Consider the following 26,456-nt stretch of genomic DNA (forward strand, 5'->3'; position numbering starts at 1 on the left):
GAAATTCCAGGCGGATGTATTTTAGAAAAAAAAAATAAAAATTCTACGACTTACAGATTCTTCCGACGATGCCTCCGGTGTACGATCGTTGTCGTCGTTCATCGTCCAAAACCCGTCGCTAAACCTTGATAGTTTTTTTTTTTGAAAAATTTAGATTTTTGGTGGTGGGCTCGAGATTTTTCACTAGGCGAAAAAACGAATTCCCCACCGGTTCAAACCCCCCTTTTCCCACCGGTTTTGAACCGGGTTGTATTTGGGGGGTGCTAAACCCCCATAGATTTCGCAACGGTTCAAAACCGGTGGAAAAAAGGACTTTTCGCAACAGTTCTTAGGGAAAACCGGTGCCAAAAACTAGAATTTTTGCACCGGTTTTGTCTTAGAACCGGTACCAAAAGTCTCCAAAATTATTTAAAAAAAAAACTTTTAGCACCGGTTCTTTACCAAAACTGGTGCCAAAGTGCCCCAAACAAATAAAAAATAAAAATAAAATTTTTTTGCATTTTTTTCACTTAAATTGTACCAAATAGTTATATATAACCATAATATACATAAAACACATATATTTTCATCAATAACTTGTAATATTACACTTTTAAAAATTAAAAAAAAAAATGGACATATAAACACTAACATATATATAAAAAAAATGGACATATAAACACTAACATATATATTTTCTTCAAAAACAGCATACTGTCCTGGTCTTGTGCTGGTGGCTGCTCTGCTGGATGGTGTGTTGTTGTTTGTTTAGGCTGATAGACTAGTGTAATCCCAGCATTGTATTTGGTGAATGAACCGGATGCAGTATCAAATGCCATTTCCCCACCCAAGCTAGTGTCCTCATTGCCAATGAGGGGAAGGATTCAAGCTAACTCAGTTAACTGCAGCATGATAATTCTGGTAGTGCACATCTAATTGTATCAATACAAATAAACATCAGGCATAAATCAAAAGAATCTAAAAATTCACTATTTTTATAAGTTGAGCCATTAGCTACTAAATCTTGTAAATATCTGAAACTCATTTCTAACTCTTGTAGATACAGGCTGGTTTGTGACTTGTGAGTGCTCAACGTTAACTATTACAGGCCTCTAGACTCAACAATCCTGAATAATACCATACATTGATGCTAGTAGTATATAACGATTCAGGCAAGATACAGAAAATTAGAACTGAAATGTGACCCTTAATAGGAACACCCATTAACAATAGAACTTAGCATACATGCCAGGCATGTTAACTATTACAGGCCACTAGACTTCACAATCCTGAATAATCCCATACATTGATGCTATTAGTATATAACAATTCTAACAAGATACAGAAATTAGAGCTGACATGTTACCCTTAATAGGAGCAGCCATCAACACTAGAGCTGAGCATACATGCCAGACAGAATAGTGGTCACAGGATCCTACTACTTGTAATGCCAACAATTTAAAGCAAGAAAAGAGATCCTGGCACCTTAAGCTGGCTATAGAAAAAAAAATACTTAAGTTGTGCATATTTGCTAATTTAGTCATAAATAAATTCTACATAAGAAATAACCCCTTTACTGGACATCCTAGAATATTAAGCGACTATGACTGAGTAATTAACATACCTTTATATTGAATCCTGCTTTTGCACTGGTCTCCAGGAAAATTTCCCCTGCATCACGAGCCTTATTATCTCCTTCTTCTATAAAGACTTGCCTGTTCAAATCTTCAATGTCAAAACATTCTAGCATAAACACTTTAAAATGCTATAAGAGCTTCAGCAGAAATTTTACATTACTAGTACATGGTTTCACCCATGTACTTGTGCATTAAGGAAACGTAGAAATATAAGAGCTTTAGTCAAGACAAATTACATCATAGGTAAACTTTCATGTGTCCTTAAGGCATTAACATGTAAAAATGATCAAGGTTGAAGTCATTAGCATACAAAGCACTTACTAGAAACATCATAGACGATAACAGCAACTGAAGAATCTCTGATGTAACTGGGAATAAGACTCCGAAATCTTTCCTGTCCAGCAGTATTCCTGGAATTAGCAGTTAAAGGTTCAGAACATGGGACAGAATCATATAAATCAAGTCTACAAGACAACAAGTTATATTGGTAAATCATTAAATCGTCATGAGATGGAAAATCTAGAGATAAATTTTTCTGCTATTATAAGCAATGAGTTTAGGGCGCTTAAGAAATTTGTTTGTTACTGCTTTAACATGAATATATATTAACTGACAAGACATTTGACGGTATCATACCAGAGCTGCAAGCGCACTGTTCGGTCTTCAAGATACATGGTTTTCGACAAGAAGTCAATCCCAATAGTGGCCTGCCATTAAGTTGACATTATTAAAATATATCAAAATAATACATGTCCTAGATTTCAATATACATCAAATACACAATAAACAATACCAAAGAATAAGAGTTGCACATACGGCTATACCAACATGATTTCATGATGATGTAACCTGAAGTTTGGATGGCCAAAATTATTTTGGAGTATTACTTTATACTTGTAGGATATTAGGATCTTACTAATTTCCAATTCTAAACTTGTCCATTAGATATTGAGAAATCTCCACTATATATTAAATAGGCAAACTCTAGGATGAGAAAAATATACTATATAAGTAAAGCTTACAAATTTGAAAAGGAAATGCAAATTTTATTACAGGAAGTTGAACTCATCTCCTATGACAATGTGGCTCAGTGGTTGATATCATTCATAAAAAATCATGGCAATCTATAATTATATTGTTGGCCATGAAGTGCAAACTATCGTTTAGTACAAGTCATGCTTCCCACGGAAGATTTTTTTTTTAAAAAAGAACTCGGTATCATGCATCTTGGTTTTATCAAAGACGTCCTTATTTGACTTTAAAACTTCAAGTTTCTGGATGGTGCAATATACCAAATTACCAATTACTAGTGTATATAATTACGGGAAGAAAAAAATTTAATTTTGATGACTGATATCTGAATCATAGCCAAAATTAGATGATTCGTACCAAATTTATCCTACCTGAAACTAAGGTTGGGATTGATTCTATCTGAAACTAAAGTCACCAAACCCAAACCATAACAAAATGACCCCATTGTCACCTTTAAAAGCCCCTACTTGGATTCATGCCTCTGATTCTATGATCAGTCAACAAATTACAGAACCATGCACTTGATTGCGGAATGACAAATCTTTGACAAACTATAATTCCTAGTACATATTGTAACAAAATTGCAATTGTATCCTAAATTAATGAAAATTCTCTAGAAAAATTTGTAATCCTAGCGTGAAACAGGGTAAGTTAGGCACAAATACACAATTCAATAAAATAAAAAAAAAATAAAAAATAAATAATAAATAAAAAACAGCAAAATTAGGCATAAAATCATATCATTTGAAAACAATTAGACAAACTAACATCAATTCCAACAAATTCAGCAACCATAAAGGACTTCCTTAGCTTAACAGCAATATATCACAAATTTCCAGCAAAATTGAATATCAAAACTTTGACCAGTGATAGGTAGACAAGATTTAAAAGAAATTGATGCTTCTAGGATAGCAATTCATACCCTGTAAGTTGTAAGGTCAGATAGTCATGTTTCAATCTTCAGTATTTTAAACTGTGGACAGTAGTTGTTTCTCTTCACATAATTTTTCTGAAAGAACAAAAGAGTATTAGATAATTTGCTCAGATCCTCTTTCTCGTAGTCACACTAATGAGAAAGACTAGAAACGTTTCTGATCAAATAGAGCATGATGAAATAGACAAGAAGGATGATAGAGCATGCAAGTTTACAGCAGTTCAACAAAGATCATGCACACACACACACACACACACACATACAAGGGGGGAGGGAGGTAAAAAGAGAGATTTCTGATCAAATATATCAGAAACCTGATCAAAATGCAATATCGGAAACCTGAAAAACAACACCATTTTTTACCTAATTAAGAACTATCACAAAGTCATATAGTAACAATTCTATGCTCAATCGTGACACACAAAGCTAACAGAAAATTAGCTAAAATTTCTCGAATTATCCCAAATTTTCCTTACAATTAAAAACCCTTAATCTCGAATCGCAGAAAAAATAACTTAATTAGTAGAAATCAAACCGAATTGAAGAAAAAATCATACTTAAATAAGCAGGCAGCAATTAAAGATTAATAAATTCAACCAATTAAGGAGAGATCGAAATTCGAGTATGAGAATGAAGTAGAGCTAAATTTGTAGTGTTGTATTGAAAAATCCAGAAAAAAGAATCAGTATGACGAAAACAATAGAGATTTACCAATTGGATGAGAGAGAAAATAATCACCACCAGCACCCACCTTGTAACCACCCTCTCACCGCCATGAATATCTGAAACTCCACCACAACCACCCAAAAGCCACCCAACCAACTCGCACCACCACCAATTAAAGCCCCACGTCACCAGCGACCACCAACAAACCCACCCAACCAACTCGCACGTCCACCGGCGACCAGCCGACCACCTTACCACCTCAAACAAACCGAAACCCCAACTAACTCGCACGACCACCACCGACCAGACGACCACCAAGGAACCCACCCAACCAACTCGCACGACCACCAGCGAACCGAAACAACCACCTTATTACCACCTCCAACAAATCGAAACCCCAACAAACCACCGCTAATTTAGATCTGAAACCCCAACTTACGACCACCAAGGAAACGAATCGAAATCCCACCACAAAAATGTGAGGACGGGTAGAGGAGAGAAAAGGAGATTATAGAGGGGATTGAGATGAAAGAGAAAAGCGGAGTAGGGTTTGAGAGTATACAGGGGTTTGAGATGAAAGAGGGAGTGAGGGACTACGGAAGAGGAAAAGTAAGATATTGGAGACCGGTTTTTTTTATTTATTATTTAACAATTGCTTTCGCATCCGTTCGAACCGGTGCGAAAACAAACTTTTCACACCGGTTTGATTAAAACCGGTGCGAAAATTCTTTTCCCTAATTCCGCCCTTTTCTTTTACCACCGGTTTTCAAGAACCGGTGTGAAAAGTGCGGTGCTTTATTCATTTTTTCTACTAGTGTTTTGGGCACGGAAATTTTTTAAAGCAAGTGGTGGGTCAAAGTGCTCAGGAATAATATTAAAATGCTCGGGAATCTTTGTGACAGAGTGGTGGAGCCTTATATAGCCCAAATTAAGACAAGGGCAAAATGGTAACTTCATATTAAAATGGGAGCGACGCCTTGTAAATTGGGAGCGACGAATAGCAATTCACTTAAAATAACCTTATTTAAACCCAAACAAAAATTCAAGTCAAATAAGGTCATTTTCAGGTTGACCCGAACCTGAAAAAATCAGGTTCAGGTTGAGGTTTTCTACCCGAAAAGATAAATGGATCAGGTTCAGGTCGGGGGGTAGCTGACCCGAACACGAACCCGACCCAACCTGATCTGATTGCTAACCCTACCGAGTAGGTTGTGGCCGCTCCCCGATTTCTTGGGGACGGTCCTGCTGTTCCTCGACCGCCTAAGGAGTTTTCGGACGGCTTTCCCTCTTCTTCCCTTCGAACAGTTTCTTCTTGGACCGCTTCAGTTTTATGCGGATCCAAGGACTTAAAGCCCCCACTAGTTAACAACTAGGGTTGTTCTTCTTTAGACTGCTTGGGAGCAGCCTGCGGCGTGGTCTTAGCCGCCTGAGATGAAGACTTAGTCTTTTTAGCTACAGTCTTCCGAGACTTGGATGCTTGGCCGTCCTTAGAAGTAGAAGCTGGTTTCTTCCTCTTCGGTTTGGAAGTGGATACCCTTCCCAACAAACCAACTTGGCAATATACAGAAAAGGGCTATGTCCGAGCAAAATTGGAAAGGATATCCTTCCAAACATACCAGCTTGGCCGTTCCTCAAAAAAAAAAAAAAAAAAAAAAAAAAAAAAAAAAAAAAAAAAGAAAAAAGAAAGAGAAATGTTAATAAAAGTGCTGCCAAGTGAAACAAGGAAGGACCCATTTCCCCAAAAACCAGCTCAGACGCATTGAGAATAATTACCTCCTTAGCCTGGTCGTACTGCTACTGGCGGAACTTGTATCGTTCCAAGCTGAAGTCGGACGAGCAGGTCTCCCCTTTTTGCTCGGTGTCTAACTTTTAAAAAGCTTCCTTTATTAAGAAAAGAAAATAAAGTGTTAGATTGTTTTCAAGCTGAGATGATATCCGAACGCTTAGGTCACAAAGTTCCACCTTGGGGATAGTTCTTGTACAGACCACAAGCCGACATGAGCACTGGATCCCTAAGCCAGTTGGCCAGTGGAATTCAGTTAAACGGCACGAACACTAGCTTCCCATTTCTATTCACCTTCTTGACCTTGAAGTACTCAAGTTGGAGCTTGTGGTCAAGGTGAATAGGCGGCTTGGTGGGTTTGTGGTTCCCACGTCTGAGCTGAAGAGGCTAGGCATTAAAGCAGTTCATCTGCAAGTTGAACTCCCTGTCACTTGTCTTAATGCAATAGAATCGGTGCTTCCAATCACGCCATTTGGACGGCTTGTGTATAACCACCAGGTACTCTAGGCAGGTGTTCAAGATCAAGATGAGCGAGTTGTCCGTCTTAGTGTTCATCCGCACCATCGAGTGCATCTCACAGAAGACAGGGAAGTTGGGGGTGAAGCCTTGCCTAAGGCACGTCACCAGATAACCGAACACGTTGACCCTGCTGTTCGACACCAGCTGGAAGAGAGCAATATCGTATTTGTCCAGTAGTTCCCGGACGAATGGATGTAGAGGGAAGCGGAGGCCCACTTCTAAAGCAATAAGTAAACGCTGAAGCTTTTGATCCTGGGCCCTTCACCTTCCCATGCGGCCATTGAGGAAGAACGCCTCGGCGATTGGATATGGTAGCCCCTTCCAAGCTTAAGGAACTTCTTGAAATCATCGAACTAGTGGTTCAGAAAACCAAGAGCCACATCGCCAATAGGACAGGCGTACAAGTCTTTGAAATTAATCGTGTTAAGCTCCTCGGCCGCTTGATCAGCGTTTGGATTCTCTGCCTTATGCTCAGCAGCTTGTAGTTCGATGTCCTTTGTTAAACCAAACTCAAAGGATATCATCGTGTCCAATTCAGCAGCTTCAGGCGAGCTTCCCTCAAGAACCATGGGGTCCTTTCCTTTGGCCTTTCTTTGCTTCCCAGCATCCACGTGATTTCCTGAAGGAGCACCGCGGTGAGAAGGTAGGTCGGTACGCATTGGCAGCAATGTCCGCCTGAACATTTGAAGATGGCCTATGAGATACATGCAGCTCGTTTAGCTCGTCCGAGCTGGTGTGTTGGGTTGAGTGTTGTCTAGGATTCTGACTGGACGACCTACTCCGACCAGACCTAGAGTCCGCCCAAGGGGGCCTCTAAGAAGATAGCAGCTCGGATGGCAACTTGGCCGAGCAAGTATGTCGTGAAGAGCGTTATTTTAGATTTTGATCGGACGCCCCCGTTCCTCAAGTGGAAGACCTAGAGGGGTCCCCTTGTAAATTCTGCCCGGACGAGGAGGGCAGTTACCTCCACCACAGAGCAGGACTCCCATTGAAGTCCACGTCAATATCGTCCAGATTCATTGGAACTAAGAGATTAGTACGAGTGTCGTCCTGATTTCTCGCCGCATCTCACTCGTACGTAGCTCTTGTACATGCCATGTAGGGACAGAGAAGAATAGGTGGGGGTGCGTTGATATGCACTAGAAATGGAGCCGCTCCAAAGAAAGGAGGAGTCGGCCCCATCCACTCTAGACTCCTAAATCCCAGGCGAATGGCCGACCTCATGAGGAGATACGGACGAATCTAATTTTTGTGCCAGTTTGTGTTTAAAAAATAAGAAAAAGTATAAAAATTGAGTCAAAGAAGAAACAGACGGTTACCTTTGTACGAGTAGAAAACTTGAAAAGTTTGAAGTAAGAAGATCATGAGTGGTCAAGTCACAACACCAAGAATTGACCGGAAAACTCAAGAACACGAACGGAAACCTCAAATACACGACGGAGCTCTCGAAGATTAGGGAAGAAAGTTACTTTCTCTTTCTAAAAGCTCTGACTTCTCTCTAGAAAACACAGAAATCCAAAGTGTTTTTATGAAGTCAAACAAGTCTTATTTATAGACAAATTTATGGGGCAAAATGGTAAAATCACCTTTCCCGCCCAAGCGACCAAACTTCTCTTTTTCAAAAAGTTAACCTAAGAGGCCCAAACGGTTATTAAACCATTTCGTCAATAAAGACGGAGAAGGCGTACAGTTAGTATAATGGTCAGTTAAAAGAAATGGCCACGTCAGCAGATTCAAAATTGATTAGCCCAAAAAATAAGGAGGACAGGTTTCTAACCAAATATCAGGCGGCACTACTTGTCCGACTGTTTCCAAAGATTGAGCTCAGATGGAAATCAATCGAACAGCCAAAGACGACTAGCCCAAAAGAGCACTCCCTAATTTCAGACAAAAGGTAAAGTCCCACCCTTCCAGTTGATTGCCAAAAACATTCGAGCGCTCAAACGATAGTGTACAAACAAAATTTTAGAGGAGGTAGCAAACGTGGTTCAAGCCACCCCTCAGAGGGGAAAATGTGTAGGGTAAAAATACCCCGCCACGTGGTCCAATCCGATGGTGACACGTGGCCTAATGAAAGGGCGATATGTGTCCCAATAGAAAGATGACGCGTGGAAAACATGAGAGCACCTGAATAAAAGGCCTCTGTTACATTAGGAGGCCCAATTCCAAAGAGAAGCACCAAGATGGCACCCCCAAAGGACACGTGTCCTTACCTGATTGCGCCGCCAATCAGTGCACTCCTTTTTAGGGCACCAACCCTAGAATGCACACATTCCCACCCCTATAATTACCCCAATCATTAATGATGGAAGGGGTGGATTGAGACATATCATAAAAAAGGCATACAAAGTGCTCTAACTTCTCTCTACTTTTTCTCTCTAAATATCTTCGTTTTTCGGTCACTAACTTGACCGTCCGGAGGCGAATATTTCGTTTACCGGAATATTAGTTTTTTAGAGGTGTCTACGGCCGTTTGGACATATTCACGACCTATATCCTGAGGGATTCCAAAAAAACCCCGAAACAAATATCATATGTCAAAATATCATGTATTAGTAAAAGGGATTACATGCGTATCAATGAACATTAAAGCCAATAAGTTTATCCTAAAATTTTATCAATAATTTGGGCATCGCCCAGGCACAAAATTAGTATATATATAAAGTCGAGTTTTTTCCCGAGTTTTAGAGAGCCACGTAGGATTAAACTTTAGTTATAGCCAATTAAATAAGAGCTTTGTAATTTCTTTTAGGATTAAACAACTTAAATGTCACATAAGCAAAATTGGTGAATGAGATTTAAAAGTTTAAATTAATTAAATATAAAATATTATCTTTTGAGATTAGGAATTTTGTCTATATATATAACGAATAAAATAACAAATTTTATCACATACATACAAAACATTTGTTTTAAGAAAAATACAAACAAACTATGTATCGCAAGGGCTTTATCTAGTTTAATTGACTTAAATAAAATTAGTATCCAATTAGAAAACTAATTCTAATTAGGCCTTTATGATAAAGGCAGAGAAAAAGAAAGTATACAAAACCTTAACACCATTCTTATCACATAGTCAAAGATCAAGCTAGTTATATTGTACTAAAAAATGCCAACATATTAAATTTGAGCACTTTTTAATTGCTTAGCCTGAACATTAATAAATGTGTTAGATTTTAACAATTGACTTATTAGAACTTCATACTGATCATAATATATAATGGAGTTCTTGCATGTATATATGACCTTATATTATTAAAGATTTTCTTGAGGAATCTACCAAACTATCACTTTGTTTTTGTCTTTTTTTTTTTCTCTTTATCAAGTGAGAAGGAATAATGTGCTTATTCATCTAGCAATTAAATTACTAGTGTGGACTATGGTCTATGGAGAAGATAAGTTTTGTACGTAATCGGAAGAAAAATCTTTCTCTATAATTATACGCAACACTTAGTTTCTTTGATATGATATGAAAAATTTAGAGACATAAAACCAAACGTTATTTTTTTTTTTTTTTTTTGACATGAATTGAAAGTTGTTAACTTAAGGAAGATCAATTTTAAGTTTATACTTCCTCCGTTTATATTTGATACGGAGTAATACATTTCATTTAGGCACATTTGCCAATACATACTTCTAATGCAAATATCTTGATTAATTATATAATAGCAGAAATTATAAAAGTTTTATATTTAAAAATCAGATTTTGAGAAGAATCTAACACGATCCCATTATACTTAGCTTTATCTCAACACGAAATCACAAAACAAAGTCAAAGCAAGTAATTATGTAAATACGGAGTAGTGCGCAAAGTCAAAATGTGTCATCTAATTTGGAAAGGAGAAACATCACAAACAACTTAAAAAATTGGAGAAAAAAAACATCACGATGAGCTTGCGTCTGCGGATATGGAGGTAACGGTAGTGTGGATACGCCGGGGTGGAGAAGGAGGTGACCGAAGTTACGATACGTGGGGGTGATGTGTGTTTGAGGGGAGGTGTAGGTATGCGAGTGACCTAGGTAGCTTTGTAAACCTTAACTTCACAAGTAAGTTATCTGAGTTTGTTAAGTGTAGTGGAGTAATAAAAAGATAAAGTGGAAAGTAGTATTTTTAGTACAAAGCCTATGCTTATGGCCATGGAAATAGTGTTATGCATTATTTTTGTTTGTGTGTGCTTAAAATAAAGTACATTAAGAATAATGTAATTAAATAACATTTTACTATATGCTAAAAATGTTTGTTACCCCTAAAAGGCATCTTGCATGTTACATCATATGCAAGGTGATGAAAGTTGAAAAAGTTATACCAGTAATTATATGCAAATTAAATAAGGTTGTCAACACTATAAATTGTACTTCGACCTTTTCTTTTAGTGCAAGTGTGAATCAACATCCACTCAAACCTCTTTTTTTTTTACTTATTTTATTGTTTTTATCTTTTTTTTTTTACTTATTTTTACCTATACGTTTCAAAAAAAAAAAAGTATAGTACTATTTAAGAGCTTAGCTTACTAATGATTACAAGTATTTAGCTACTATAACATACATCAGAGATTGGCAAATTGTAAGTGTGCGCTAGCTAACTTCCCTCCTAGCCTAATGTAATTCACCTAAAAGATTCTCTTTCATACACTCCCACCCTCCTCCTGCTCCTCCTCCTCCTCCTCCTCCTTCTTCTTCTTCTTCATTCTCCGCCAGTTTTATTTCTACCTTTACTACTTCATAATGATAGGAAGACCTGGAACAAGGATTGGGTTGGCGTTAAGAGTCGATCAAGGGACTTGTGCAACCATCACCTTTCTGATCATGTTATTGGCAAATAAGTCAGCGTTTTACGCATGTACGATTTTCAAGTAAGGGTATTTTTTTAAATATGTTTTATTCTACATAAATGATGATTATATTAGTTAATTAAACAAATCTCCAAATACATCCTCATAGCAGCTAACTCATGAGCAATACAATTATTTACCCTACGAATGTGCTTGATTTCCTCATCTTCAAGCTTTTTAATTTTGGTAGCAACATCATTGATGACTCATCATGGTTAATTTTGTTTCTTATAGTAGTGAACATAACTTGAAGAGATAAGGCAGGCCGCATCAATTTAAAGCTCAACTTTTCCAACTTTAAAATTTTTATTATCTAGTTAACACAAAAATTGATAGTGGGGATTTCATATGTGTTTTGATTCAGCATATTATTTTATCTATGGGGATTCAATTTTTATGGAATCTCGGAGTTGCAATCCTTGATATTATGACGATGAGGAGGAACTTAAACCTCCGGTCGCTTTCGTGGTTGATGTTTTTTTCCGCGAGAGATTGCGTACGTAATCAATACATTATTATTTTAAAATTTTGATTTATTATTGTACGATGTTTATAACATATTAACTCACACTTTACATTAAAATTTTTACAGTTGTTCGTTATGTTTTCACTCTCTGAAGCATGCTCAATCAGAGAAGGATAGAAGAGGAGAAAACTAAGAAAGCAGGAAGGGAGGACTGAGATTTGTTAGCAAAATAGAAAAGCAACTACTGTTTTTGTGCAATGTCGCGATGACCGTTAATTGTACATCTATAATTAATATTATATTGTATCAATATAAAAATATAAATTCATGTTTTACTATATATTACATATTATATATTATATTGCACATATACATTATGTATATATATATATTTGCTACATATAAATAAGAGATATAGACTTTAGTAAACAGTATACATAGCTTATATTTATGAGATAAAGATAAATGTGCTAGGATATTTACAAAACATTCTTGTAGCCATAATATTCTAGAATGATCACGAATTATGTTTCTTGTTGCTTTCAATGTAAAGAATTCTCTAGAACATTCAAGTAGATATCTCTAGCTTAGAAAAAACATAAGCAAGTCCAAACCTTGCTTGATTTGTATTGAAGCTTCTAAAATATGCACAAACACTCCATCGAAACAATGGGCCTATAGAAATTGGGCCACACCCAACAGTTGAAATTCAAAGAAGGCATTCGAGTCGATTATTCTGCCTGTCTCGGGGAGATAATGATGATAACAAAAAACTAATGTCAATGGCGTGAGTGCGTGACATCCGTTGTAGCAACTAAACTAACCATGTAATCTGTAATCAAGCACCTTTGTGGGGTTAGCAATAGTAGGCTATTGACTTCTTGGGGGGAAAATCATTGTTTGCAAGATAAAGTGAGTTCTTCCCTTGCTACTTTGAAACGTTTGAGTTACTTGGACCTTAGCCTCAATATTTTCCACAGCTAACCCATCCCTAGTTTTGTTGGTTCCTTTATTTAAAAGGAAAATTTGTCAAAAATAAGCTAACCTTTGGTCGGTTCGCTCAAAATATTGCACTGGACAAACATTGCACTGCACAAACATTGCTATTGAGTGGGCTGATGTAATGTTGAAGTCTGACTGGATTATGTACCTAGCAACTGTGGTTCAGTCATCCTTCTTTCACGCTAAGTTGACATGGACACACTTCTTTGGATTTAACATCATCTTATGCTGCCTGAGTTCGGTGAACGTGTCTTGGAGATCACTCAAACGATCGGCCGACTTTTTTGATTTGACAATCATATCAACAATATAAGCCTCCATGTTTTGGCCGATCTGATCTATAAAGACCGTATTTACGCGCTGAAATGTAGGTGGGGCGTTCCTTAAGCCGAACGGCATAACTTTGTAACAGTACAACCCTTGCTCTGTCACGAAAGGTGTTTTCTCTTGATCCTTTTCCCACAAGGGGATTTGGTGAAATCTAGGTCTCGGTAATTTTGAGATTGCTTTTCCAATTGAAAACCCAACAACCCTTCGATAATTAATGATAGGTCATGCCAAAGTTGGGTGTCATTTTTATATCTTAGGTAACTTGGGGTAAATCAAGTTTTACAATTTTAAAACTACTTGATTATTGCATGTTACGGCTACCTTGCATATATATGATGGAATCATTGTCAAATTCAAACTATTGGTATAAGCTTCGTAAACCACTCTGGGTAATCCTGAATTTTTAATAATTGATTTATTTTTTCACTTTTATTCTTTTATCTTGGCTTTTATTTTAAGAAAAAAAATATTTTATATTAGCTGATGATAATATTATCATGTTAAGTACAATTGTGAGGATAAGTATTTACTGTTGTGATAACAACGCTAAGTCGCTAAGTGATAAGAATGCTAACTACATCAACAATTTAACAATTTAAAGTGATGAGAATGCTACGTGATGATAATGCCAAGTGATAAGCTAAGAATGCTAACTATATTTGACTACACAAATATTATCATATTAGTTTTCTGAATTCAATATTTATTTATTTTTTTTTTTTGCTAAATCATTAATAGTATGAGGAGGAAGTAAACTGATTATTAAAAAGTTGTGAATTAAGTTGCTAAATATTTGCTTTCGTACATTTATTTAATTTAACAATTGTGTTTTAGATATTGTTTTGAAGCTTTGGATAAGAGTTTGAGAGATATTCACATATTTTCTAATGAACAAAGTTCAAAACAACCTTTTGGTGGAAAAACAGTTGTCCTTGGAGGTGATTTCCGAAATTTTTTACCTGTTATCCCTAAAGGAAGTCGGCAAGCTATTATTTTTTCGACCATCAATTCATCTTATGTATGGAATTCATGTAGACTACTAAAGTTGACAAAAATTATGCGACTTCAGATCGGAAGTTCTGACATGGCTTCAAATGAGATTAGAGAATTTTCTAAGTGGATTTTGAGAATAGGAGATGGTATAGAGGGGGGTGCAAATGATGGTGAAGAAAATATAGAGATCCCGAGCGATATTTTAGTAAGAGATGAATCAATAGATCCTATTACAGCAATTATAGATGGTGTTTATCCTTTTATATTGCAAAACTCGGAAGATCCAATTATTTTAAAGAGAGGGCCATTCTTGCTCCTACCTATGATTGTGTAGAGAATATAAATGAACATTTGTTGTCTTTAGTTTCAAGAGAAGAAAGGATATATTTAAGTTCAGATAGTATTTTCAAAACAGATAGAAATATGCAAAATAATGAAGAACTATATTCATCTGATTACTTAAACAACATCAAATGTTCTAGCTTGCCGAATCACATCCTTAAGTTGAAGATTGGTGTCTCTGTTATGCTACTTAAAAACATAGACCAACCCTCTGATTTTTGTAATGGAACTCGATTAATCATAACGCAAATGGGCAATCATATCATTGAGGCTAAAATTATATCGGGAAGCAACATTATTGGGCATAAAGTTTTTATTCCTCGCATGATCTTAAGTCCATCTGACATAACATTGCCATTCAAATTTCAACGAAGGCAATATCCATTGGTGGTATGTTTTGCAATGACTATAAACAAAAGCCAAGGCCAGTCTCTTTCAAATGTAGGCTTATTTATATCAAGGGTTACAAGGAGAAGTGGTTTGAAAATTTTGATATGTGAAAAAGAAGGTCGGATTTACAATACTACAAATAATGTAGTATTCAAAGAATTATTTCAAAATTTGGCATAATGGGTACATTACTTCTCCTACCTTACAACAGAATATTATTGTAATATGAACTCTCTCTTCTTCTTTTTATATCCTTTTTATTTATTTATTTTGATTTATTTTTTATTGGGATATCAGCTATTAAGTACCCGGCCAACTTCATGACACTCATTGATAGTGTGACTAATAAATTAAGGATCAATCAATTATTATGATATTTTTATTTTTGTATTTCATTTTATTTTATTTTCGTATATTTATTGAGATACATCTTATGGTATATCACATTAATATGTTATTTTTTCTAAGTTTTTTTACTTCCAATGATTATGTTTTGTATGTAACTTTTCAAATAAACGAATAACGAAATACTACTGTAAAATCGTGCATGGCACGGGTTTTGAACTAGTTTATAACTAAATCAATTCAAACAAATAATTGAAATTCAAGCAAATACAAAGCTCTCATAACTTATTTGAATTTATCTTATTTACTTATCGATCCTTATCTGATTTTATCTTTTATGAATAGGTACATATAACAAGGTTCTGGATAACTTAAAAAATGATTCTCCACATAATATTACTATTATTATTGATTAGGGGATTTAACCCTGCCAAGTGGACCAATTGAACTCTACCACGTGTCATCCACGTGGACCAACCAGAGTCTGCCACGTGTCACCTCGTGAGAGATCCATGAAAGGAATGGTGTCCTTCCAACAAGTGTATTATTCCGATATAGGGCAGAATTATAGAAAGCTAATTCCTTAGTGAGGTCAAGTGATCGAAATGCTTAGGTGGAGGTCGCTTTCGATCAGTAATATTAATATGTAATTAATATTACAGCTTAATCTTGACTGAACCCTTCGGGTCACACCCAATCGAGTAACCAATCCGAGACCACAAATTAATCCGAAGGATTAAATGAGTCGTTAGAGTATTACGAACAAAGACGTCAGATATCGAGCTTAGAGCGTCGAGACCGAGCGTCGCAAGTCGAGTCGAATTTAGAATTCGACAGACGAGAAATCAAGCAAGCGACAAGTTCGAGCTAAGTCGTAGCCTCGCATTTGCCTAGCAATGCGAGTGATAGGCTAGCTCAAGATGCCATGCGCATCACTAGGCATACCGCTAGCATGCTAGCAAGGCTGGTGCACTAGGCCGCAAGCATACTAGCAGCTAGCGCATGCTAACGTGCTAGCTTGCTGAGCCACGCACCTAGCCACACCATCGTTAGCTCAAGCACAACAACAATGCGCTATGTGTGCTGTGCTATGGCGATGTGTGCTAGCATAGCAGCCTCACTCATCGCAGCCTCTCGCACACAGCCACGCATCGCACCATCGCCTAGCATTGCGGCCTTGGCAGCCAAGGCAGGCGCAAGGCGCCAGCTAGGCAGCCTTGGAAACCAAGACAGGTTGGCTGCCAGCTATGCGTGGGCTGCTCTTGTGTTTTGGTGGGGACCGTAGCTTGGTAGCCTTGCTTGGGGAGCAAGGGGATTTTTGGTCCCCCCCCTTAGTGGTCCTTACCTACCTTTGCTCACCCTTTTGCCACTTGTAGCTTGTTGATTGAATTGCATTTTATTTTGTTTTTTGATTAAAATAAAATAGAGGAAAATGCAAATCTCCCACATTGATGGGAGAATGGAGATCAAGTCTCCATTCCCTATAAATACCCAAGTTTTGGGTTTTGGGAAGAACACTTGAGTTGAACTTAATAAGGCATCTCCCTATAGGTGAGAAAACCTTTAAGTTCGTAATACTCTAGTCTTTTCTTGGTCTAGCCCCGACTAACCTTCGGGGTAGAGGCCGTTTCGGTCGGGTCTCGAGGGTGGACTCCGTCGGAGGCTCTCGCGCTTACGGAGCTAAGGCTTTGTAGTCCGAGCTCTATAGGAGCGAAGCACACGTCGAGGGTAAGAATGCCTTTTCTCTTTCTCTCTCTTATGTTGTTAATTATGTGATTAAATATTTAGTTGCTTTAATTAGTGAGCGGGTCTTGGGCGAGTTTCTCTTCCGCATAGCGTTGGACGCTACGAAACCCAACAGCGGTATCGGAGCCGCGCTCATTTTAATTATTGTAACTAATAATTAATTGAGGTGATTTAAAATGGATTTAAATTCTGGTTTTGCTTTCTAATTAGATTAGAAGCTCGTTTTTAATTAGTTTTAATCTCGTATTTTACTAATTTTGGCCTACGAACCCAGATTTCGACTAAAAAATAGTGATTTTTGGGTGAAATCAATGTCCTAAATCGTTTTTTACTCTCTTTGAGGACTGTCCAGAAGCTAAAATCCACCCAGAAACATGTTTTTCGAGGGGTTTTTCGTTTTTGACGAAAAATTATAAATCTTTAAACCTTGATTAATCATGGATGTTAAAGTTAGATTAAATGTATGGTTGTATTACTAATCTACTGAAATTATAAACCTTATTAAGCATGTTTATGAAGTCATAATTGGTGCTTAATTTGGTGAGTTCATTTTTCACATAAACTTGAAAATTTCACATTTTTGCAAATAAATTGCTTCAAGTGTGAATGTTTATGGTGAACTTGTAATTTTGAAGTCCCTAATATTTTAAAGATCCAATCTTTAATTTGTTTATTTGGTTGGTACTTTGATTGCTAAATTCCATGTTGAACTAATTTTTGGATTTAATCATTTTTGAGTTGATTAAATTCCTAAAAGTTCAAAACTTGTTATTGAAATTTGATTAATCATCATATTGGAAGACGTAATTTTTCAATTATACACAAGTTATTGTTGGAAATTTTTCATTGGATGAAAGGGTTGATTTTTCCAACCTCCTTAATTTTGTCAAATCTCATTATTTTTATATTTGCTTAAATTAATTATGAGTGTAGCCCTTCAATTTTGTAGCATCAAGATAGACCTATATTGATTTAAAGAATGGTTCTTGAATAATTTAGGCTTGTGCACTACTAAAATTGAATTTAATTAAGTTGAACTTGTTTTATTTTCATTTTGCTCTAAATTGGTTCTAAAATAAATTAGAATTAATTTTTTTATCACACATAAATAGGGAATTAAAATCCCGAGGCAAGTGCATGCAAATTGAGGCAAAATCGTCCAAGCCACGCTCTTAGGCTAGCCGGACTGCTCAAGTAGCCCACATGTGGCTGCCAAGGTGTGTGGTGGGTTGCCTTGCCTCGTTGGTGCGCTAGTGTGTGTGCAAGTGTGTGGTGCATGGTGCTACGATGTATATGCAAGGCTGCGCTTGGTGCTATGGCTATGCGAGTAGATGCGTGTGGTGTGTGAGGGTGCCCGCATGTTGTTGGGCAGCAAGGCAGCGAGCCCCAGCTAGCCCAGCACACGCTGCCAGCACCAGCATGCACGCAAGCATGCGAAGCTTGCTGCGATGCGTGTGGTGCCAGCAAGCATGGCGCGCTCTGCTAGGCTGGTAGGCCAGCAAGCTCAGCCACAACACCTAGGGGCTACTAGGCAGCCATGGTGCGCAGCCCAACACCCTAGGCTAGCTAGCCACGGCCTTAGTGCCTAGCAAGCCTAACCTTGTGGCTTTGATGCTAGGCACTCGGGGTATGTTGTAGGCTATTGTTTTGCGTAATTGGGGTCATTTTAATTATTTTATTTATTTATTTTAACGAGGCTGGGCCTCGGTTCTTTCAACTCTTGCAAAAATAATTTTGACAAAATTTGGGTTAACCGACTTAATTAATTGGATTAATTAAGTTGGATGCGGAATTTAGTGGGATCTTCGTTAATTGCATGAACTAATTGCGGTTTAATCACATAAAATATTAACAACTTTGAATAGTTTTAATTAGGTGCGTTAATTGGATTAACCACCTAATTAGTTACTAGTTTGCGCGTGTTATGCATTGTTACTTGTTTATCATTGAAAAATGTGATTAGGGGATTTTGCTCCTCCCAATCGGAATGCGCCACGTGCACCAATCAGGTCCTGCCAAGTCTCCCCTAGTTGGAACTGTCAGGGCTTGCCACGTGGCACGTGCTTATTCGTCCACCTTGGACCTGTTATGTCACGACATGTGGCATACTCCATGCCTAATGGAGAACCCGGCCACCCAGGCCCAACTTCCGAGGGAAGCCCAATCGGCCCTAGGTTTACCTAAACCTAGGATGGGCACGTTTGCCAAGGTTATAAATACCTCCCTTAATCCTCATTAAGGAAGGAGACAGGAAGTTCACGAAAAATATTACGGAACAAACACATTAATTACACACATTAATAACCGGCTGATCTCGCTAACAAAGCAGATTACCTACATTAAATACTCTCACCGAGAGAGACCCTAATCACTTTAATTTCCGCATTAATTACTCCTTAATCAGGTACTAACTTGACCGTTGGAGGCGGAGCTCACAGGAGTCTCCGTTATTTTGCAGGTACAGGCATCCGGTTCCAGTCTCGGAATTGTAACTCTCCCGCAGGACATCAGAAAACCCCGAAACATCTGGCGCCGTCTGTGGGGAGAGTACTTCAGAGATGGCATCCAAGTCTGTACCGACTCCTGAAGAGAGGCGTCCCCTAGACGACCCTCAAGTTCAGTCGGACCATGATACCGAAAGTGAATTTGAAGTTGAAGCTCATACAGCTTCAGACGGGACCCTAAGGGCCCGACGTACCCGTCATACCGAAAGGAGGGAACGGGCGCATCTTCAAACAGGAAGCGAGCCAGCAGGCGCACCGCCTGTTCGGCAACAACCGACTGATGGGTCTGCTCCCATCACAAGGAACGAACTCATGACCTTCATGAGGGACTTCAAGGGAGAGATTCAAGAGTTGATCAACAAGAAGTCGACTGCTCCAGTCAAGGAGCAGTCGGCCAAGAAACCCTCCACTTCACTGAAGAGGAAGCCAGTTCAAGGGCGAGAGGCGACTCCTCATCCTAAATCTAGGAAGCGGGAGCCACCTGCCCTTGATTTCACAAAATTCCGTTATCCCACAGGAAATAGGAAACCTGTTCGTCATATTCAGGCGGACGGGTCGAAGCAAACATTCACAGATGCTCGGCTACTGCTAGAGCAGAAGAAGAGTGACCGATTGACAGAGTCGGCCTCTACTTCAAACTTCCAAAACAGTTTGCGAAATGCCTCGATGAGGCATACTCAGTCGTACCATGAGAGTCAGTCAGGCGGCACCTCCCGTCAGTCCGGCTTTCATAGTGCTCAGGCGGTACCAAACTTACCGTTTGTGCCGCAACAACAGTATTTTTTGCAGCCACCTCCATTTGGTGGACCTGCAGCAAAAAACGTCCAACCTATGGACTGGCAGCTACGGTTGCTTAGACTTGGTGAACAGCCGTCGGCCTTCTCCAAGGAAATTACTGAAGCCGCTCAGCCGGCCAAAGTGAAAAATGTACTAGTAGGCGCCTATGACGGCACTACTAACCCAGAAGACCATCTGATGGCATTCACCAACCTGATGTACCTTCAAGGGTTGGATGATCCCACTTGGTGCAAGTGTTTCCCAGCGACTCTCAAAGGAATTGCACAGCAATGGTTCGGCAACCTGCCGACTGGTTGTGTAAATAGCTTCAGGACGCTTGCTTACTTATTTGCCTCCAACTTCGCCATGAACATCCCTGCGAAGAAAACGAACCTTGATTTGGGAACAATTCAGCAGGGCGAGAAGGAGGGGCTTCGTTCTTACATCAGGCGGTTTAACCTGATGAGAATACAGATTCAAGGGTTACCGGATGAGGTAGCTTATACTGATTTTTTCAGAGGTCTCAAAGACGGGTCTACCTTCAAATTTGATTTGGTTCGAAAAAGGGTGGCGACTCTTCAAGAGGCATTGATTGAAGCAGAAGCCTATATACAGGCGACTGATCTTTGTACGATAAAACAGTCGGACGGGAAAAGGTTCGAAAAAAGAGAAGGACGACAGAAACAGTCGTCTAACAAAGATGAGAAAAGAAAAGAGGTCTGGGCGGCTGATTCCTCTAAATAGCCGGCCCAGAAAAAGAAAAAAGAATTCAAACCATACTCCCCAAAGTATGCGTTTAACAAGGATAACCAGTTTATCCTAAGAGAAATCAAGGGACGGATCTCAATTGAGAAGCCGGTCCCCATGAAGGGTTCTGCAAACAACCGGAACCAAGATAAAATCTGTGCTTATCATGATGACGTTGGTCATCACACCAATGACTGCATCAGTCTTATGCGGTACCTAGACCGCCTGGCTGAGCAAGGTGATCTTGACACTTATGTCAAGAAATCTACGAGGAACACTTCCTCAAAAAAGCAGTCGGCCAAAAAGAATCAACAGGCCGACAGCTCCGATACAGATGATGCAGTCGTCTACACCATTGCAGGCGGCTTCTCAGGAGGCGGCCCCACTATTAGGGGCAACAAAGATAATATAAGGCGGTTAGATGTAAATTCCGTTCACCAAGAACGGTCGTCCAAATATACATTTCCTGAGATTGTCATCACTGAAGAAGATCTAGGAGGGGTAAGGGGGCCGCATGACGACCCTCTCGTTATTGAATGTAAAGTGGCCAACCAGAGAGTTGGCCGAATCCTCATAGATACCGGGAGCTCCTCAGATCTCATCAGTAGCAAATGTTTGTCGAAACTGAAATATCAGACTGATTGCATACATCCGGCCTCCCACCCTTTAGTAGGGTTTGGAGGAGGAGTCGTCCACCCACTGGGACGAGTAGATTTACCCATTCGCCTGGGCGAAAAAGGGGAAGGACGACACATGGTAGTCCGGTTCCTAGTAGTAGAGGAACTCTCGGCCTACAACATGATTCTGGGTCGACCAACCCTGAATAATTCCAAGGCTGTTATAATCCCGTCTCTTATGTTGCTCAAGTTTGAGAGGGATAATGGAACAGTCGGCTCCCTAAGGGGAGATCAAAGGATGGCCCAAGAGTGCTATCTCTCGGATGTCAAGCCCACTGTTATGGCCACTGGGTCAAGTGGTGAAAAAACAGACCTTGACAATGTCAAGGAGAGTGCGCCTGTTCAAGAAGCAGGCGGCAAAATGAGAAAGGCGTCCTAGACAGAGGCCGCAAGAAAAGCAAGAAAATAGCAATCATTGGCAGAGGAGCGGCCGGATGAGTTCCGCCCTCAGCCGGCTGGTGAGCATGCGGACCTGATCTTAGACGACTCACGTCCTGACCGAACAGTCAAAGTTGGGACGACTGCTCTGCGAAACCTTGGTGACAACTTTCACAACCTATTGAAAGAATACAAGGACATCTTTGCATTCGAAGTCCATGAAATGCCAGGCATTAGTCCTGATCTGGCGGTACATAAACTCGCCGTGGATCCGAAAAAGAAGCCGGTACGGCAAAAGAAGCGGAACCATGGCGAAGAAAGAAGTCAGGCGGCAGCCGCCGAAGTTAAAAAATTACTTGATGCAGGGTTCATTCGGCAATGTTACTTCCCAGACTGGGTTGCAAATGTGGTGCTTGTTAAAAAGCCGAATGGCACCTGGCGAATGTGTGTAGACTACACAGACTTAAACAAGGCGTGCCCCAAAGACAGTTACCCTCTGCCTAAAATTGATAACCTGGTCGACTCAACAGCCGGCCATGCCTTGATGAGTTTTATGGACGCCTATTCTGGTTTCCATCAAATTCCTTTATGGAAGAAAGATCAGGAGAAGACGGCCTTCGTCACTGATCAGGGGTTATACTGTTACACGGTCATGCCGTTTGGTCTTAAGAATGCCCCGGCTACCTTCCAACGAATGATAAACACTGTGTTCTTTGATCAGATTGGGAGAAACGTCGAGGCATATATTGATGATATGATTGTCAAGACTAAACTTCAGAAAGATCATCTGTCGGACCTCCGAGAAACTTTCGCCACACTCAGGCGGCACCATGTCATGCTCAATCCCAAGAAATGTGTATTTCGAGTTGAGTCTGGGAAATTTCTCGGATTCCTCATCAATCAGAGAGGAATAGAAGCGAACCCTGAGAAGGTGCAGGCGGTCATTGACATGCAGTCGCCTCGTACCATCCGAGAGGTTCAGAAGTTAACAGGTTGTCTGGCGGCCTTGGGAAGATTTCTAAGCCGATCAGGCGACAAATGCCTATACTTTTTCCAGGCAATTAAGAAAAAGGCAAGGTTTGAATGGGGGCCGGATGCTGAGGCCGCCTTTCAGAAATTAAAAGTTCACTTGCATTCCTTGCCGAGGCTGGTCAGCCCTTTGTCCAAAGAGGTTCTCTACATGTACCTGGCCGTCTCTGATCATGCGTTAAGCGCTGTTCTCCTTGCTGAAAGGGACGGCTGTCAGCTCCCGGTCTACTTTGTCAGTCACGTACTGAAAAATGCCGAGTTGAGGTATCCCCTAGTGGAGAAATTTGGTCTTGCACTCTTCATGGCTGTTAAAAAATTGAAGCCCTACTTTTTGGCACATGCAGTCGTCGTGTATACAGACCAACCTATCAAGCGGCCGCTGACCATCATGGAGTCGTCAGGCCGAATGATCAAATGGGCCATAGAAATACAGAGCCTCGAAGTTACTTTCGAGCCTAGAAAAGCAGTGAAGGGGCAAGCCTTTGCTGACTTTATTGTAGAGATGACTCGTCCTCCTGACTCTCAAGTTCCAGACCAAGTATGGAAGGTATATGTGGACGGAAGCTCTACTTCAAATGGTTGTGGAGCAGGCGTCATATGTCAGTCGCCAGAGGGCGACAGGTACGAGTATGCTCTATGCTTCAGTTTTCAGACTTCGAACAATGAGGCAGAATATGAAGCTTTACTATCCGGGATCTGCATGTGCAAGGCGGCAGGGGCAAGAAAAATAGACGCCTGTTCCGATTCACAATTGATAGTGAGTCAGTACAATGGCGAATACGAAGCAACCCATCCAGCCATGATCAAGTATTTACAGGCGGTCCGACAAGCAGTCGGCTCCCTTGAGGATTTCCATCTGATCCAAGTGCCGAGATCAGAAAACAACCAGGCGGATGCACTGTCAAAATTAGCATCATCCGCCTCCTCTGATACTCCTCGAACTGTTTTTTGGGAAGTAATGGAGAAGAGAAGCATCGAGGAAAACCCTATTGGAATCCTAGACAGAAGCTCAACCTGGATGGATTCAATCAGGGCATATCTGACAAACGGTACACTGCCGGATGATCCTCAACAGGCGGCAGCACTGAAAAAACGAGCCACCTGTTTTGAAATAATAAAGGGAGAACTTCACAAGAGGGGGTACCTTCAACCCTTCTTAAAGTGTGTTACTCCAGAAAAGGGACGAGAGATACTAGATGATCTTCACTCTGGTTACTGTGCTTCTCATATAGGTGGTAGGATGCTTGCTCAAAGGGCAAGGCGGCAGGGCTACTTTTGGCCTACTTTGGAAGCAGATGCAATGGAGATGGTGAAAAAATGTGACAAGTGCCAAAGGTTTGGCAAACTAATTCACCGTCCGGCTACTGACCTCACTACCATTCACAGCCCACTACCGTTTGCTAAGTGGGGCATGGACATTCTGGGTCCATATACGCCTGCTACAGGCGGAAGGAGGTACATACTTGTTGCCGTCGACTACTTCACTAAATGGGTAGAGGCGGAGGCTGTAAAGGGAATCAAGACGAAAGATGTAATTTCATTCATTTGGAAAAACGTCATCACTCGGTTCGGGGTTCCCATGTCTATGGTTTTTGATAATGGTCCCCAATTTGAGACGCCTGTTCTCAAAAGCTGGTTGGGTGATCAAGGAATTGCAAACTACTTTGCATCTGTCGGCCGTCCACAAGAAAACGGCCAGGTAGAAGCCTTTAATAAAATCATCTCAGACGGTCTCAAGAAAAAGATTGAACGAGCAGGCGGCCTATGGGCGGATGAACTACCACATGTTCTCTGGGCCATTAGGACGACTGAAAAAGGGGCGACTGGAGAAACTCCATTCCTCCTAACTTACGGTGCAGAAGCTGTTCTTCCAATAGAACACTACGAGCCGACTCTTCGAGTGATGCTATATGACGAAGAGGCAAACTGGGAAGCCATGCGCCTGGCATTAGACTCACTTCCTGAAAAGAGGGGCAATGCTGTCTTGCGCCATGAGATCTATCGCCTGAGAATGACTAGATCATACAATAAAAAAGTACACAGGCGTCCACTCAAAGTAGGGGACTTTGTACTTAGAAAAATGGAAGCAGTTGGTAGGGCTAATGAGTCTGGCAAACTAACTCCCAACTGGGAAGGACCCTACCGAATCTATGAGGAAGTCAGGAACGGTACCTACCGTCTGGAGACACCAGACGGACAACCGTTGCCTCAAACTTGGAATATAGATAATCTTAAGAAATATTTCTTTTGAATGATGTAAATAGTCAAGAGCTACTTAATAAAAGTGCACTTGCTATTCAATTTGTACTAAGAGGGGCACGCTTACTAACAAACAGTCGGCTACTCTCCATTGAGTTTTTCACTCTATCTTCAGAGGGGCATGCCGTCTGTACCTTTACAGTCGGCTACTCTCCATTGAGTATTTTACTCACAATACTTGGCTAAAAAGATTAGGGCCTGGCCGACCCTGTGCCTAACAGGCGGCTACCCTCCTTTTACTTAGCACCTACGTTCACCAAGAACTTACCAAGGCCACAGGCCGAATGATCAGACCAGGCGCCAAGCCAACTGATCAAATCTACAAAACTAATACGACCTGTCCCAACATCATAGCAGGCGTCCGACGGCATCCATCCGGATGAAATTCGTCGCAGAGAGCAGCTCCCCTTTGGGTGGAACATTGTTCTATAAACTAATTACACGGCACCTATACGACTGTCCCCTAGGGCAACCACGTAGCCGTTTTGAGACAAGGATAACTCTATCACTAACCTAACCAGTGGTAGCAGTTGACATCTGAGTCAGATGACCGCCTGTATTACTTGGGATAAATACAGGGGGTACCTATTGAGTTAATAACCAACAAACATTGGCGAATCAAGGGGTCTAGCCGGCCTTTGCCGCCTGGTACCTCTACTTCTCAAACAAAAGTGACAGCGACTGAGTAACTCCAACGTTATCTCATAAGTCACTCCCTCAAATTTGGTATGGAACCTGAAAGGTTTGAGTCGTCCGCCTGTTTTTAACAAACAGGGGCACTCAAACCCCTATTCCTACTAGGTAACCTATTGAGTTAATAGCCAACAAACATTGGCAAATCAAGGGGATCAGCCGTCCTCCGCCGCCTGGTACCCTCAATCACTACTCTTGCTAGGTTAAAAAATTATGAGTTAAAATCCAACAACATTGGCAATAAAGGGAAACAACCGGTGCCCGCCGCTTGTTTTCTCTACTACTCAATCCCTTGGCGACTAGGTAATACTTTATTTACTTGGTCAGACCACTTTCCTACTTGGTTAAAATTACAAAAAGACTGGCCCGCCTGCCTAAAAAGGATCCAGACAAAAT

At 40.2% G+C, this 26,456-nt stretch overlaps 1 protein-coding gene and 1 long non-coding RNA gene across 6 annotated transcripts; one reads left to right on the forward strand and one right to left on the reverse strand.

The window, feature by feature from the left end:
- Nucleotides 1-617: 617 nt before the first annotated feature.
- LOC110695627 (ras-related protein RABH1e-like) lies at nucleotides 618-5,011 on the reverse strand. 5 transcript variants are annotated; one of them, XR_002506139.1, is made up of 6 exons: nucleotides 4,294-4,984; nucleotides 3,571-3,657; nucleotides 2,253-2,323; nucleotides 1,938-2,026; nucleotides 1,604-1,694; nucleotides 618-911 (listed from the first exon to the last, which is right to left on the reverse strand). XR_002506139.1 is itself a non-coding variant. In XM_021872837.1 (6 exons), the coding sequence occupies exons 3-6, from the start codon at nucleotides 2,288-2,290 to the stop codon at nucleotides 864-866; spliced, it is 276 nt and encodes a 91-aa protein (XP_021728529.1). In that variant the 5' UTR covers nucleotides 2,291-2,323; nucleotides 3,571-3,657; nucleotides 4,334-5,006; the 3' UTR covers nucleotides 618-863. The 5 variants fall into 5 exon arrangements, 4 of the variants coding, with proteins under 4 accessions (XP_021728529.1, XP_021728530.1, XP_021728526.1 ...); XM_021872837.1 differs by having other exon boundaries at nucleotides 1,604-1,704; nucleotides 4,334-5,006; XM_021872838.1 differs by having other exon boundaries at nucleotides 618-897; nucleotides 1,604-1,704; nucleotides 4,294-5,006.
- Nucleotides 5,012-10,436: 5,425 nt separating this feature from the next.
- LOC110695806 lies at nucleotides 10,437-12,188 on the forward strand. The gene is made up of 3 exons (XR_002506210.1): nucleotides 10,437-11,403; nucleotides 11,747-11,878; nucleotides 11,975-12,188. It is a non-coding gene; the product is annotated as an uncharacterized LOC110695806 (long non-coding RNA).
- The last annotated feature ends 14,268 nt before the right edge of the window (nucleotides 12,189-26,456 follow it).

This window comes from Chenopodium quinoa, unplaced genomic scaffold (assembly GCF_001683475.1).
Source record: "Chenopodium quinoa cultivar QQ74 unplaced genomic scaffold, ASM168347v1, whole genome shotgun sequence".
Taxonomy (NCBI): domain Eukaryota; kingdom Viridiplantae; phylum Streptophyta; class Magnoliopsida; order Caryophyllales; family Amaranthaceae; genus Chenopodium; species Chenopodium quinoa.

What these genes read in the sequence shown, in the direction of transcription:
- LOC110695627 (XM_021872835.1), bottom strand. Translation starts at nt 2,290, where the DNA reads ATGTATCTTGAAGACCGAACAGTGCGCTTGCAGCTCTG. An exon ending in TATCGTCTATGATGTTTCTA is followed by an intron (nt 1,705 to 1,937) that starts GTAAGTGCTTTG and finishes TTGACATTGAAG; the next exon opens with ATTTGAACAGGCAAGTCTTT. An exon ending in AAGCAGGATTCAATATAAAG is followed by an intron (nt 912 to 1,603) that starts GTATGTTAATTA and finishes TGATACAATTAG; the next exon opens with ATGTGCACTACCAGAATTAT.